This window comes from Triticum urartu, chromosome 3A, assembly GCF_056163025.1.
Source record: "Triticum urartu cultivar PI428250 chromosome 3A, HENAU_Tu73, whole genome shotgun sequence".
Lineage (NCBI taxonomy): Eukaryota > Viridiplantae > Streptophyta > Magnoliopsida > Poales > Poaceae > Triticum > Triticum urartu.
In genome coordinates this window covers 13080194-13095079 of record NC_141875.1, presented here as the reverse complement: position 1 = coordinate 13095079, position 14886 = coordinate 13080194, and the positions used below count along the sequence as shown (strand labels likewise).

The 14886-nt window shown below is 40.6% G+C and overlaps 1 protein-coding gene across 1 annotated transcript; it reads right to left on the bottom strand.

Annotated features, from left to right (window-relative positions):
* Positions 1–9851: 9851 nt before the first annotated feature.
* On the bottom strand, positions 9852–13180 carry LOC125547607 (protein DETOXIFICATION 16-like). Its single transcript, XM_048711426.2, has 7 exons — positions 12935–13180; positions 12312–12856; positions 12156–12242; positions 11761–12056; positions 10478–10596; positions 10023–10112; positions 9852–9902 (listed from the first exon to the last, which is right to left on the bottom strand). Exons 1-7 carry the CDS (start codon positions 13178–13180, stop codon positions 9852–9854), a joined length of 1434 nt encoding a protein of 477 aa, XP_048567383.2.
* Positions 13181–14886: the final 1706 nt, after the last annotated feature.

Genomic DNA, 14886 nt, shown 5'->3' with positions numbered 1-14886 from the left:
TAATATGTAAGCAGCTTCACCGAGGTCTTTCATTGAAAAACTCTTATTCAAGTATCCCTTTATGCTATCCAGAAATTCTATATCATTTCCAATCAGTAATATGTCATCCACATATAATATAAGAAATGCTACAGAGCTCCCACTCACTTTCTTGTAAATACAGGCTTCTCCGAAAGTCTGTATAAAACCAAATGCTTTGATCACACTATCAAAGCGCTTATTCCAACTCCGAGAGGCTTGCACCAGTCCATAAATGGATCGCTGGAGCTTGCACACCTTGTTAGCTCCCTTTGGATCTACAAAACCTTCCGGTTGCATCATATACAACTCTTCTTCCAGAAATCCATTCAGGAATGCAGTTTTGACATCCATCTGCCAAATTTCATAATCATAAAATGCGGCAATTGCTAACATGATTCGGACAGACTTAAGCATCGCTACGGGTGAGAAGGTCTCATCGTAGTCAACCCCTTGAACTTGTCGAAAACCTTTTGCGACAAGTCGAGCTTTGTAGACAGTAATATTACCGTCAGCGTCAGTCTTCTTCTTGAAGATCCATTTATTCTCAATCGCTTGCCGATCATCGGGCAAGTCAACCAAAGTCCATACTTTGTTCTCATACATGGATCCCATCTCACATTTCATGGCTTCAAGCCACTTTGCGGAATCTGGGCTCACCATCGCTTCTTCATAGTTCGTAGGTTCATCATGATCTAGTAGCATGACTTCCAGAACTGGATTACCGTACCACTCTGGCGCAGATCTCACTCTGGTTGATCTACGAGGTTCAGTAGTATCTTGTCCTGAAGTTTCATGATCATTATCATTAACTTCCTCACTTATTGGTGTAGGTGTCGCAGAAACAGTTTTCTGTGATGTACTACTTTCCAATAAAGGAGCGGGTACAGTTACCTCGTCAAGTTCTACTTTCCTCCCACTCACTTCTTTCGAGAGAAACTCCTTCTCTAGAAAGGATCCATTCTTAGCAACGAATGTCTTGCCTTCGGATCTTTGATAGAAGGTGTACCCAACAGTCTCCTTTGGGTATCCTATGAAGACACATTTCTCCGATTTGTGTTCGAGCTTATCAGGTTGAAGCTTTTTCACATAAGCATCGCAGCCCCAAACTTTCAGAAACGACAACTTTGATTTCTTGCCAAACCACAGTTCATAAGGCGTCGTCTCAACGGATTTTGATGGTGCCCTATTTAACGTGAATGCGGCCATCTGTAGAGCGTATCCCCAAAACGATAGCGGTAAGTCAGTAAGAGACATCATAGATCGCACCATATCTAGTAAAGTACGATTACGACGTTCGGACACACCATTACGCTATGGTGTTCCGGGTGGCGTGAGTTGAGAAACTATTCCACAATTTTTCAAATGTACACCAAACTCGTAACTCAAATATTCTCCTCCACGATCAGATCGTAGAAACTTTATTTTCTTGTTACGATGATTTTCAACTTCACTCTGAAATTCTTTGAACTTTTCAAATGTTTCAGACTTATGTTTCATTAAGTAGATATACCCATATCTGCTTAAGTCATCTGTGAAGGTGAGAAAATAACGATATCCGCCACGAGCCTCAATATTCATCGGACCACATACATCGGTATGTATGATTTCCAACAAATCTGTTGCTCTCTCCATAGTACCGGAGAACGGTGTTTTAGTCATCTTGCCCATGAGGCACGGTTCGCAAGTACCAAGTGATTCATAATCAAGTGGTTCCAAAATTCCATCAGCATGGAGTTTCTTCATGCGTTTTATACCGATATGACCTAAACGGCAGTGCCACAAATAAGTTGCACTATCATTATCAACTCTGCATCTTTTGGCTTCAACATTATGAATATGTGTGTTACTACTATCGAGATTCATCAAAAATAGACCACTCTTCAAAGGTGCATGACCATAAAAGATATTACTCATATAAATAGAACAACCATTATTCTCTGATTTAAATGAATAACCGTCTCGCATTAAACAAGATCCAGATATAATGTTCATGCTCAACGCTGGCACCAAATAACAATTATTTAGGTCTAATATTAATCCCGAAGGTAGATGTAGAGGTAGCGTGCCGACCGCGATCACATCGACTTTGGAACCGTTTCCCACGCGCATCGTCACCTCGTCCTTTGCCAGTGTTCGCTTAATCCGTAGTCCCTGTTTTGAGTTGCAAATATTAGCAACAGAACCAGTATCAAATACCCAGGTGCTACTGCGAGCTGTAGTAAGGTACACATCAATAACATGTATATCACATATACCTTTCTTCACCTTGCCATCCTTCTTATCCGCCAAATACTTGGGGCAGTTCCGCTTCCAGTGACCAGTCTGCTTGCAGTAGAAGCACTCTGTTTCAGGCTTAGGTCCAGACTTGGGTTTCTTCTCTTGAGCAGCAACTTGCTTGCCGTTCTTCTTAAAGTTCCCCTTCTTCTTTCCTTTGCCCTTTTTCTTGAAACTAGTGGTCTTGTTGATCATCAACACTTGATGCTCTTTTTGATTTCTACCTCCGCAGCTTTCAGCATTGCGAAGAGCTCGGGAATAGTCTTGTCCATCCCTTGCATATTATAGTTCATCACAAAGCTCTTGTAGCTTGGTGGCAGTGATTTGAGAATTCTGTCAATGACGCAATCATCTGGAAGATTAACTCCCAATTGAATCAAGTGATTATTATACCCAGACATTTTGAGTATATGCTCACTGACAGAACTGTTCTCCTCCATCTTGCAGCTATAGAACTTATTGGAGACTTCATATCTCTCAATCCGGGCATTTGCTTGAAATATTAACTTCAACTCCTGGAACATCTCATATGCTCCATGACGTTCAAAACGTCGTTGAAGTCCCGATTCTAAGACGTAAAGCATGGCACACTGAACTATCGAGTAGTCATCAGCTTTGCTCTGCCAGACGTTCATAACATCTGGTGTTGCTCCAGCAGCAGGCCTGGCACCTAGCGGTGCTTCCAGGACGTAATTCTTCTGTGCAGCAATGAGGATAATCCTCAAGCTACGGACCTAGTCCGTGTAATTGCTACCATCATCTTTCAACTTTGCTTTCTCAAGGAACGCATTAAAATTCAACGGAACAACAGCATGAGCCATCTATCTACAATCAAACATAAACAAGCAAGATACTATCAGGTACTAAGTTCATGATAAATTTAAGTTCAATTAATCAAATTACTTAAGAACTCCCACTTAGATAGACATCCCTCTAATCCTCTAAGTGATCACGTGATCCAAATCAACTAAACCATAACCGATCATCACGTGAAATGGAGTAGTTTTCAATGGTGAACATCGCTATGTTGATCATATCTACTATATGATTCACGCTCGATCTTTCGATCTCAGTGTTCCGAGAGGGCCCAGAGATACCTCTCCGACAATCGGAGTGACAAATCCTAATCTCGAAATACGCCAACCCAACATGTACCTTTGGAGACACCTGTAGAGCTCCTTTATAATCACCCAGTTACGTTGTGACGTTTGGTAGCACACAAAGTGTTCCTCCGGTAAACGGGAGTTGCATAATCTCATAGTCATAGGAACATGTATAAGTCATGAAGAAAGCAATAGCAACATACTAAACGATCGAGTGCTAAGCTAACGGAATGGGTCAATTCAATCACATCATTCTCCTAATGATGTGATCCCGTTAATCAAATAACAACTCTTTGTCTATGGTTAGGAAACATAACCATCTTTGATTAACGAGCTAGTCAAGTAGAGGCATACTAGTGACACTCTGTTTGTCTATGTATTCACACACGTATTATGTTTTCGGTTAATACAATTCTAGCATGAATAATAAACATTTATCATGAAATAAGGAAATAAATAATAAATTTATTATTGCCTCTAGGGCATATTTTCTTCAGTCTCCCGCTTGCACTAGAGTCAATAATCTAGTTCACATTTCCATGTGATTTAACACCAATAGTTCACATCATTATGTGACCAACACTCAAAGGGTTTACTAGAGTCAATAATCTAGTTCACATTGCTATGTGATTAACACCCAAAGAGTACTATGGTGTGATCATGTTTTGCTTGTGAGAGAAGTTTAGTCAAAGGGTCTGCCATATTCAGATTCGTATGTATTTTGCAAATTTCTATGTCAACAATGCTCTGCACGGAGCTACTCTAGCTAATTGCTCCCACTTTCAATATGCATCTAGATTGAGATTTAGAATCATCTGGATCAGTGTCAAATTTTGCATCGACGTAACCCTTTACGACGAACCTTTTGTCACCTCCATAATCGAGAAACATATCCTTATTCCACTAAGGATAATTTTGACCGTTGTCCAGTGATCTACTCCTAGATCACTATTGTACTCCCTTGCCAAACTCAGTGGTAGGGTATACAATAGATCTGGTACACAGCATGGCATACTTTATAGAACCTATGGTTGAGGCATAGGGAATGACTTTCATTCTCTTTCTATTTTCTGCTGTGGTCGGGTTTTGAGTCTTACTCAATTTCACACCTTGTAACACAGGCAAGAACTTTTCCTTTGACTGTTCCATTTTGAACTACTTCAAAATCTTGTCAAGGTATGTACTCATTGAAAAAACTTATCAAGCGTCTTGATCTATCTCTATAGATCTTGATGCTCAATATGTAAGCAGCTTCACCGAGGTCTTTCTTTGAAAAACTCCTTTCAAACACTCCTTTATGCTTTGCAGAATAATTCTACATTATTTCCGATCAACAATATGTCATTCACATATACTTTTCAGAAATGTTGTAGTGCTCCCACTCACTTTCTTGTAAATACAGGCTTCACCACAAGTCTGTATAAAATTATATGCTTTGATCAACTTATCAAAGCGTATATTCCAATTTCGAGATGCTTGCACCAGTCCATAGATGGATCGCTGGAGCTTGCACATTTTGTTAACACCTTTAGGATTGACAAAACCTTCTGGTTGCATCATATACATCTCTTCTTTAAGAAATCCATTAAGGATGGCAGTTTTGTTATCCATTTGCCAGATTTCATAAAATGTGGCAATTGCTAACATGATTCGGACAGACTTTAAGCATCGATTCGAGTGAGAAAATCTCATCGTAGTCAATACCATTGAACTTTGTCAAAAACCTTTTTCGACAAGTCTAGCTTTGTAGATAGTAACACTACTATCAGCGTCTGTCTTCCTCTTGAAAATCCATTTATTTTCTATGGCTTCCCGATCATCGGGCAAGTCAACCAAAGTCCATACTTTGTTCTCATACATGGATCCTATCTCAGATTTCGTGGCCTCAAACCATTTCGCGGAATCTGGGCTCATCATCGCTTCCTCATAGTTCGCAAGTTCGTCATGGTCTAGTAACATGACTTTCAGAACAGGATTACCATACCACTCTGGTGCGTATCTCACTCTGGTTTACCTACGAGATTCGGTAGTAACTTGATCTGAAGTTATATGATCATCATCATTAGCTTCCTCACTAATTGGTGTATTATTCACAGGAACAGATTTCTATGATAAACTACTTTCCAATAAGGGAGAAGGTACAATTACCTTATCAAGTTCTACTTTTCTCCCACTCACTTCTTTCGAGAGAAACTCCTTCTCTAGAAAGGATCCATTCTTAGCAACGAATGTCTTGCCTTCGGATCTGTGATAGAAGGTGTACCCAACTTTCTCCTTTGGGTATCCTATGAAGACACATTTCTCCGATTTGGGTTTGAGATTATCAGGATGAAACTTTTTCACATAAGCATCGCAACCCCAAACTTTAAGAAACGACAACTTTGGTTTCTTGCCAAACCACAGTTCATATTGTGTCGTCTCAACGGACTTAGATGGTGCCCCTTTTTAATGTGAATGCAGTTGTCTTTAATGCATGACCCCAAAAACGATAGTGGTAAATCAGTAAGAAACATCATAGATCGCACCATATCTAATAAAGTACGGTTACGGCGTTCGGACACACCATTACAGTGTGGTGTTCAAGGTGGCGTGAGTGGTGAAACTATTTCGCATTGTTTTAACTGAAGGCCAAACTCGTAACTCAAATATTCTCTTACACGATTAGATCGTAGAAACTTTATTTTCTTGTTACGATGATTTTCCACTTCACTCTGAAATTCTTTGAACTTTTCAAATGTTTCAGACTTATGTTTCATCAAGTAGATATACCCATATCTGCTCAAATCATCTGTGAAGTTCAGAAAATAACGATACTTGCCGTGAGCCTTAATACTCATCGGACCGCATACATCAGTATGTATTATTTCCAATAAGTTTGTTGCTCGCTCCATTGTTCCGGAGAACGGAGTCTTAGTCATCTTGCCCAAGAGACATGGTTCGCAACCATCAAGTGATTCATAATCAAGTGATTCCAAAATCCCATCAGCATGGAGTTTCTTCATGCGCTTTACACCAATATGACTTAAACGGCAGTACCACAAATAAGTTGCACTATCATTATTAACTTTGCATCTTTTGGCTTCAATATTATGAATATGTGTATCACTACGATCGAGATCCAACAAACCATTTTCGTTGGTGTGTATGACCATAGAAGGTTTTATTCATGTAAACAGAACAACAATACTTTTATTCATGTCAAGATGTATCTCGTAAGAAAACTAAGTATATATATCTGAATGTGCCATGATGAGACACATGCCATAGGCTATGAAGTATAATACTTTGAACCTCCATTTCTAAAATATAGGATATTTTATAGGAGTAGGGTATTTTTTTGAAGAAGTAAACAAGGATGTGAGGTGTCTGTGTGTACAATTTCAGGATGAAATATGTTGAGATGCGACCTGTACAAAAAAAGACAAATTCATGTTGAAACTGAATAGTATCATGTGTTAAAAAGCCCCGGATTGGTTATTTTTTTTGCACGGTCCTCATTTCATCGTATTTCGTCCTGAAAATTTACACACTTGTGCATTATGCCTTCATCTATATTGTATTTGTTTTGGAATTTTTTGAAATGTAAAAATATGAATTTTCAGAAATTTTGAATTTGCATCTGAAGGCCTCCATGGAGCTCAACCTCCAAAAGCAATTTCCAATTTTATAGAGCCTTCTATCAAACAACTGTAACCTTGATTATTGATATTATAATATAATATTAAATTATTGAAAATAATTTAACATGTGTCTAAAAGAGTTGTTTTTATTGCTTTACAAGAATATAAATATATACAAAATAGTGGTCAATATTTGCATTATGGACACGGTGTCCCTGTCTAACGAGTTTTTTAGTAAGTAATTAAGAGCAAAAATTTGAATGTAATCAAGATAAAATTACCCTCTCTTTAGTTTTTAATGTATTATTGAAGATTCTTTCTTTTCACTTTCTTAAAAAACCATTATAGTTATTCGGCAATCGGTCTAGTAGACCCATTGTCTTTATTAGCATCACAAATATTGTTACATCTAATTCAAACTTGTGACAATATGAATGTTTGCATACTGATCTAACAACGCAAACAAACTCATGTCAGCTCACGAAATGTAAGTATTGATCTGATGACACATACACGTGACACATATATTAAAGATGTGGCATGCATATATGATTTTTTATTTAGCACAATACTCTTTAGTGGTTATAGGACCATATTATTTTTTAGCGGATAATGCGAATATCCATGAAACCAAAAAAATGAAATACACTCTCCACTCCCAAGTGGGGCATGCCCTGGCACATTTGCGAGGGCCACTGTGCTAGTTGATATAAAAGTAGCATGAAACGAGCAAAAACTTATAGATTACGTCTAGGACGTATTAAGATGCATGATATATTTCGGTTTTTCGGTGCAGTATTTAGCTATAAACGAAGATGGATTTCGATCTATAGATACATGAACATATTGTCTATATAAAGTCATCACAACATATGATATTATATTTCATGAATGTATCCATATGTGTCGCTGCTAGTTGGAGAGATGCTACTCGTCAACCTATGGATTCTGGTCCAATTTTCCTCATTAAACAACCACCATTTTGATTTTATAAATGATAATATTTTTTGCAATTAGTTATTTTGAAAATACAAAAATACCTCCAACCACATTATATGCTCACAACTTGTTTCAACTAGCAAAACTAGTAAAATTTACAACATTGCTAGAGTTGTAGGTGACGCAAGTGAATTTTCTAATTTGTATGGTAGAGATGTTGAGTGCCGAACTTTTATGGATTGTTACATTGATTTTTTTTATGTGAGGGGGAAACTAGTCACTTGCTTCAAACCATGGCACTTGGGTTCCAAAAATTGTTTTGCTAAGTAATAGATTGGATTAGCAACCATCACTGCTCAAGATGGACTCGGTAAGGATTTTGTGCGCCTTGAAAATTGAGAGATGATCAAACTTAAGGAGTCTCATGAACCACTTCATTCTCCTACATTAAATTTCTATCCACCCCTCTCTTTCCCCATTGTCATATAGACGTTCATGCTAACACTCTTTGTGATCAAGCAAATCCAGTTGAGGAGAACAAGAGGTTATAATTCTAACTTGAGAAGAGCTTAAGTGAGACAAACATCAATGAGATATTGAGTCATTAAAATGATACGACTCATAAAAGGGACCTGGGTTCAACTCTAGGTCCAACAAGAAGAACAGTGGTACTCCCCAGAAAATAAACTCTATATAAGGAGGGTAAAGGGGAGTGGTGATGGTAATGGAAATGGTGTGAGTGGGGGATCTACTAGGTGTAACCCAACTCGCAATTAATTTCTGGGAAAGTACAACCCATCATATGCGCTTCGTAAGATCAAGGATGTGCAAGTATATGCTAAATTTGTTGGTCCATGCAATTCATATAGAGAACATGTTATATTTTTTTTCAAAGTACTTGTTACTAACGCCAAAGAGACGATTCAAGAATAGGTACCTAAAGTCGAAGGTTAATTGCATCTAGGACTATTACCGCTGGTGGCAAGTGATGCATAATTTATAGTGACCTCAAATGTTGTCTTTTTTGAGAATAATATGAGAAAGGTAATTGATTGGGCAAAGTGACAATCACTAACAATCTATCGATAGAAGATGTGGTACTTGTCTAATCCTTTCATTATAACTTGCTTTTCATTCAATGATTAGCCTTTTTTGCTATCTATCCTTTAAGTGTGTGAAAGCTTTTAGGAGAGATACAGTCTCAAATAGGTCTTTGTGGGTCATGTCGAAGGAAAATTTTACGTGGTTAATTTTTCGAAAAAAAGCACTTGGCATGAGAGATCCCTAATGGCCATAGCTGACTTGGGGTGGTTGTGGCACCACAAGCTAGTCTATGTTGGTTTGAGAAATCTGCAAATATTAACACATTCTTGGACTAATTGTGTTTCTTTTGAGAAATTTAGAGTTTGTAGTGATTGTATTGCCGGAAAGAAGTATTCTGTTAATAGCATGATCACGACAACTAGACATTTAGACCTCCTTAATATGGATCTCTTTGGGCCTCCAAAATGCGATAGCCTTGGCGAATAATAATTATTATTATTGACATTGTGGATGACTTCTCAAAGTCCACTTTGGTGTTCTTTCTTCGATCCATGGATGATACTCAAGATACATTCGAGACTTTTGCCAAGCAAGTTCAACACAAATTTCATGGGACGATCTTGGCAATAAGAATTGATAATGAGACAGAGTAGAAGAACGAATACATCATCATAAATTTTACACCACAAATTGTGTACAAAGTATCAATCAGTACCAAAGTAATATTGTAATACTTTGGTACATGTCATGAAGCCTCTATTTTCTAGAAGTGGGAATTTTGAGACATCGTTTAAGTAGCATACTGGCATGATGCACGAGAAGTCTCACCAATGTTATGCGATGTCATTGATCATGGCTCTGCAGGCGGCGGCGTGGAAATTCTATCCTTTGCATTCATTGCCTACACAAGGAAAAATTTAATTAAAAACATAAACATTGTCAGGCGCCCAAAAAATCGGAAGGAACAAGAAAAAACTAATAACTAAGTGTGTAATTAAGAGTAAACCATATATAAGCTTACTTGTTTATCCCAATCAGTGGTGCCAAAGGAAATGAAAAGAAGCAACAACGTCTGTGTCACCAATCCGCTCAATATTCCCAACCAAAGCCCCTGCATGCACACAAGCTTGTTTATACCGACAGAGTGATCACCCAAATATAACACGACCACCACCACCAATTATTATTATTACTATTATTATTATTATTATTATTATTATTATTATTATTATTATTATTATTATTATTATATACCACTACTGCCTCCATTCCGGTTTATTAGGTTTGCATGTATCCCTAGATTGACAACTAGACCGACGTAATACAAGTTAAATATCACAAAAAGTATAATTAGAAACTTTAAATTGTATATTTTCTAATGATATAATTTTTGGCCTATACAAGTCATATTGTACTTGTCAAATTATTGATTTAGGAATACGTGCATGACTAATAAACCGGAAAGGAAGTACATACCTTTCCACCAAGATGGCACTTGAAGGTGAAAATTAGTGCTGCAGGGATACCAACTAGATAATACGCAATGAAATTAACGAAAGCACCAATCTTCTGTTGTCCACAGCCCCTAACGATACCTGTAAAATTAACATAACCCTTTACTCAGTGTGCCAATTTGTGCCACATCTATAGACAGTTTTCCGGTAAAAAGGTACAACTACACGAACTAAAAAACTCACCAAACTTTAGTCCCCATTTGGAACACATGAACTTGAAACTTGTGAATAAGTAAAACATTGAAATTGAGATGGCGTGTATCAGAAATTCCAAGAGAAACTAAAACCATGAAAAACCCTAAAAACCCTCTTTTTGATGCCATGCAGGCAAAATCTAGAGATTGCAGTCACAAAGAGAGGAAACATGAGGTAAACATCATGTTTGGTCTCCTCTAAAATTCCTATATAATAACTAACTTCAAGGAATTTCAAAAGAAAGCAGGAAACAATTCTTTTGTTCCAAGTGGCGCCAAAGAGATATTTCTTGCAGGAATAATATTTCTAAATTTCCTACTGTATATATGTTTTGTCTATATGCTCTAAACGGGGCCACACAAAATCAAAGGCTCTTGATTAGCTCCACGTGACGTCTCACTTTGAACGAGTCCAACCCATGCACGCTGGAGGATACTACGATGGAGTGCAGGCCGCCGCGAAGGTGGCATCATGCATGCCGGCGAGCCATGCATGCAGCTAGCGCTCTGACTGCGTCGTTCCGATTATCACAACGCAGTTTTTATCCTATCTTGTCCCCATGTCGGAAGACTGTATCTTGCCAAGAGCTCCGGCGATGTACTGACGGTGACTATGGTGACGAAAGGAGCGATGTCTTTTGGCAGGGTTCGCCGGCGCGGCGGAAGGCCTGAGAGACCTGCTTCGACGTCTCAACTTGTAATCTAAGTTGGCGAAAAGGAATCCCAAAGAATAATATACTCCCTCCGTCCCATAATGTAAAACGTTTTTTTGGCACTATACTAGAGTCAAAAAACGTCTTACATTATGAGACAGAGGGAGTAGTTTACTCCTACCTGCATGCTAGGTTACGGATAATTGATCTCACTCTAACTAAGCTAACCACGAATTCCATAGATTTTTTTTGCCCCCAGTCAAAATGATGGGGCGGTACACACAAACCAGGGAAGTAAAGTACGTATATACTGGTGTGCAGTGTAGATTTTTGTTTACAAGTCAAACTGTGCAGTAAATAAAGCCTTGCTCCACAACATGCATGACATGCAATCATACCTGAGAGGACGTACTGGAGGCCGTCGAAGAGGACGGAGACGGCGAGGATGAGCATCATGGTGGCGACGTAGGAGACCACCTCCCGGTCCTTGCTGTAGGCATAGCCCCACACTTTGTGCACAAGAACCAGGAGGAGCCCCTCCGACGTGCCCACCAGAAACGCCAGCACGATCACCACGCGGGCCGCCAGAAGCGCCGCCCGAGGTCGCCCCGCCCCGAGCTCGTTGGACACGCGCGTGCTTATGGCCGAAGAGAGCCCATTCGGGACCGTGCACACCAGGGAGTTGGTGTTCAAGCTGCATCCACCGGCCGGAGAGAGATACATCAAGCAGCGATCGTCCATGGAGATGATTCGATCCATCACAAAGAGAAGGAAGATGAACTTGTATATATACCAGATGGAGAGGACGGCTGTCTCGAGCTTGGGGTTGGGGAGAAGGCCCGAGAGTATCACCATCACCTCGAACGACCACCACTCCATGCTGCAAATGTTTCACATGCATCAAGGATTTGTCGTCGTTGATGAGTTGAGTGGCACTAGTACTACTCACCAGACCATGAGCGCGGATGGCACGGCGAGCTTCAAGAAGGGGATGAGGCCGTGGAACGCCTCGAAAGAGAACCCCGTCCAGCTCTTCTTACACGACGGCGAGACCCTGACGTAGACGGCCAGTATGGAGACGTTGGTGAGGTAGGACACAGCGTTGGCCAGCGCCGCACCTCTGATCCCCAGACGCAGCCTGTACACCAGTGCCCAGCAGACCAGCACGTGGCTCACCGCGGTGGCGCCGGAGCTCAGCATCACCGGCACCACCAGCTTCTGCGCCTGCAGGAACCGGACGTGGCACTGGAGCCACCCGTAGAAGAAGAGCGCCGGGATCATCCACCGGATGTACGTCCCCGCCCCTGCCGCGATCTCCGGGTCCTGCCCCAGGTGCAGCAGGATTGCGCCGGTGTTGGCCCACACCGCCGCGATCGGCAGGCTCGCCAGGCCCAGCACCAGCATCGCCCTCTGCTTGTACACTCCCAGCATCTGGCCCTCGCTCGCCCCGAAGGCCTGCCCGCACAGGGTGTCCAGGGCGAACGACATGCCCGTCTGCCATGGTTCAACAAGATAAGCGCAAAGTGGAAGAAGAACATGCATGTGAGCTAGCTAGCTCGAGCAGTACCGTACCAGGAAGCTGAAGCCGGTGACGATGGCGAATGAGCTGGCCATGGAGGCGCTGGCCAGCGCGAGCTCGCCCAGGTGCCCCACGAACATCACGGAAATCATCTGGATGACGCTCTGCAGGAGGCATCCCACGATCAGCGGCCCGGCGAGGCGGAGCTGTCTCTTGGCCTCGCTCGTCGCCAGCAGCAGGTTCACGGCCACGGCCGTGCCTTTGGCACTGGGGAGCGCCGGCTCCATGCTTAACTCCATGGATCCGATCTTGGTGCTTCCGCTGGGGAGCTACCTTGGCTCACTCGGTCAGCGTCTATGTCTCTGTTTTTGAAGGTAGTAAAAGATTGCTGATGCCACACACTATGTAACGGAAGAAAAAAATGATCTATTAGAAAACGGATGGCTGAGATTCACCAACGGAGTGTTAAGATGTATATGGCTGGATCAGCACAGGAGCTCTGGCGTAAGCAAAAACAGTTCATTTACATGGAGACTTTTCGGAAATGTTATCTCTCAAACGTTTGCCCGGAAGCCAACCCTGGTGAACGGCATCCCCGCCGTCGCACAGATCTTAGCGGAAGGCCAATGCCACGTCAATTCCCTGAAGGCGTTCACTGCGAACAGCGAACGGGCGGACGTTCCTTCTTTTTTTCAAAAAAAAAAACACACAAGCGATGCACACTTGGAGGGAGTCGAACTAGCCATCTATGCGCTCAAACTATTTTCTGTATTTGAGTAAACTGGGCCCGAGATGAGCTTACACACGGAAAATAAATATGCAAGTTCCATCGAAAATCCATAGCATTGTCCACAGATCAATCAAGATGAGTACTGATAGTCCATCAAACGAAAAGAATATGAGTACTAATTGTATAGTTTCCGTCTGAAAGACACAATAATACAGGTTCAGATAAAGAAACAAAATTAACCATAAATCAATTGGGAAGCACAAGGGAACCCACCATGGAATAGGGTTCAATGGCGTAGGCAGCACCGGCCGACCACGAACGCGAAGGCGCATTGCCGGTGCCGATGCCTGGAACCCGTTGACGGCTATCGAGGAACACACAAAGAGCATACTTTAGGAGGGGTTTATAGATGAACGGGCCGGAAACTTGGAACCCGCATGAGTTGTTTCTTTTCTTCAGTTTTCCACTAGTTCTCGTCTTTCTTCTTCAACTTTTTCCGCTGGTTCTCTTATTTGTTTTTTATATTTTACTTTGTTTTCTTTGTTTTGTTCATCTTTTTTCCTTGCTATAGTTTTCAATACATTAACATTTTTGCAAACATGTGATGAACATTTTAACAAATATGTGATCATTTTTTGTATAAATACATTAGTATTTTTTTTACAAATACTCGATATTTTTTTATAAATATGCGACGATTTTTTTTAAATACGTGTTGAACATTTTGTAGATATGTGAAGATTCTGTTCTAACTACATGATAAACATATTATATATGTAATCAATAGTTTTTATTACATAATATATTTTTAAAAACATTAATAATTTCTTTTAGAATCTACATGATAACATTTTTTCCCGGTATTTGAATAAGGTTACCGGAGATGGATTTGGCCTGGATCAAACATGTGTGGGCGATTCGTCTAGCAGAACATATGACCTTTACCTCTCTGGGTCTGGACCTGGGTAAAACCACTGTGCCACCGAGATTCTTTTGGACACCACTCATCTATCTACTTTTTTGATGATTGCCGTGCATTAATTAGTCGTCAACACATTGACGAAAGAAAAAAAAACACTCACAACCTTCAACACGGACATGAAAGTAAGAACATTATAATTAATCTTGATCAGGCACGACATAAGGATTGCTGATCACCGGCTGCACCCAAAAATGCAACTCAAAAGACATGCATCTAGTACCTAGAAATTCGTAACCTGACATGAGATCGATCATATAGTAGGATCATCTTTTCTTGACGTGGCGGCGAGGAAG

What these genes read in the sequence shown, in the direction of transcription:
- LOC125547607 (XM_048711426.2), bottom strand. Translation starts at nt 13,180, where the DNA reads ATGGAGTTAAGCATGGAGCCGGCGCTCCCCAGTGCCAAAGGCACGGCC. An exon ending in CCTCCAGTACGTCCTCTCAG is followed by an intron (nt 10,597 to 11,760) that starts GTATGATTGCAT and finishes TTAATTTTACAG; the next exon opens with GTATCGTTAGGGGCTGTGGA. An exon ending in CCACTGATTGGGATAAACAA is followed by an intron (nt 9,903 to 10,022) that starts GTAAGCTTATAT and finishes TTCCTTGTGTAG; the next exon opens with GCAATGAATGCAAAGGATAG.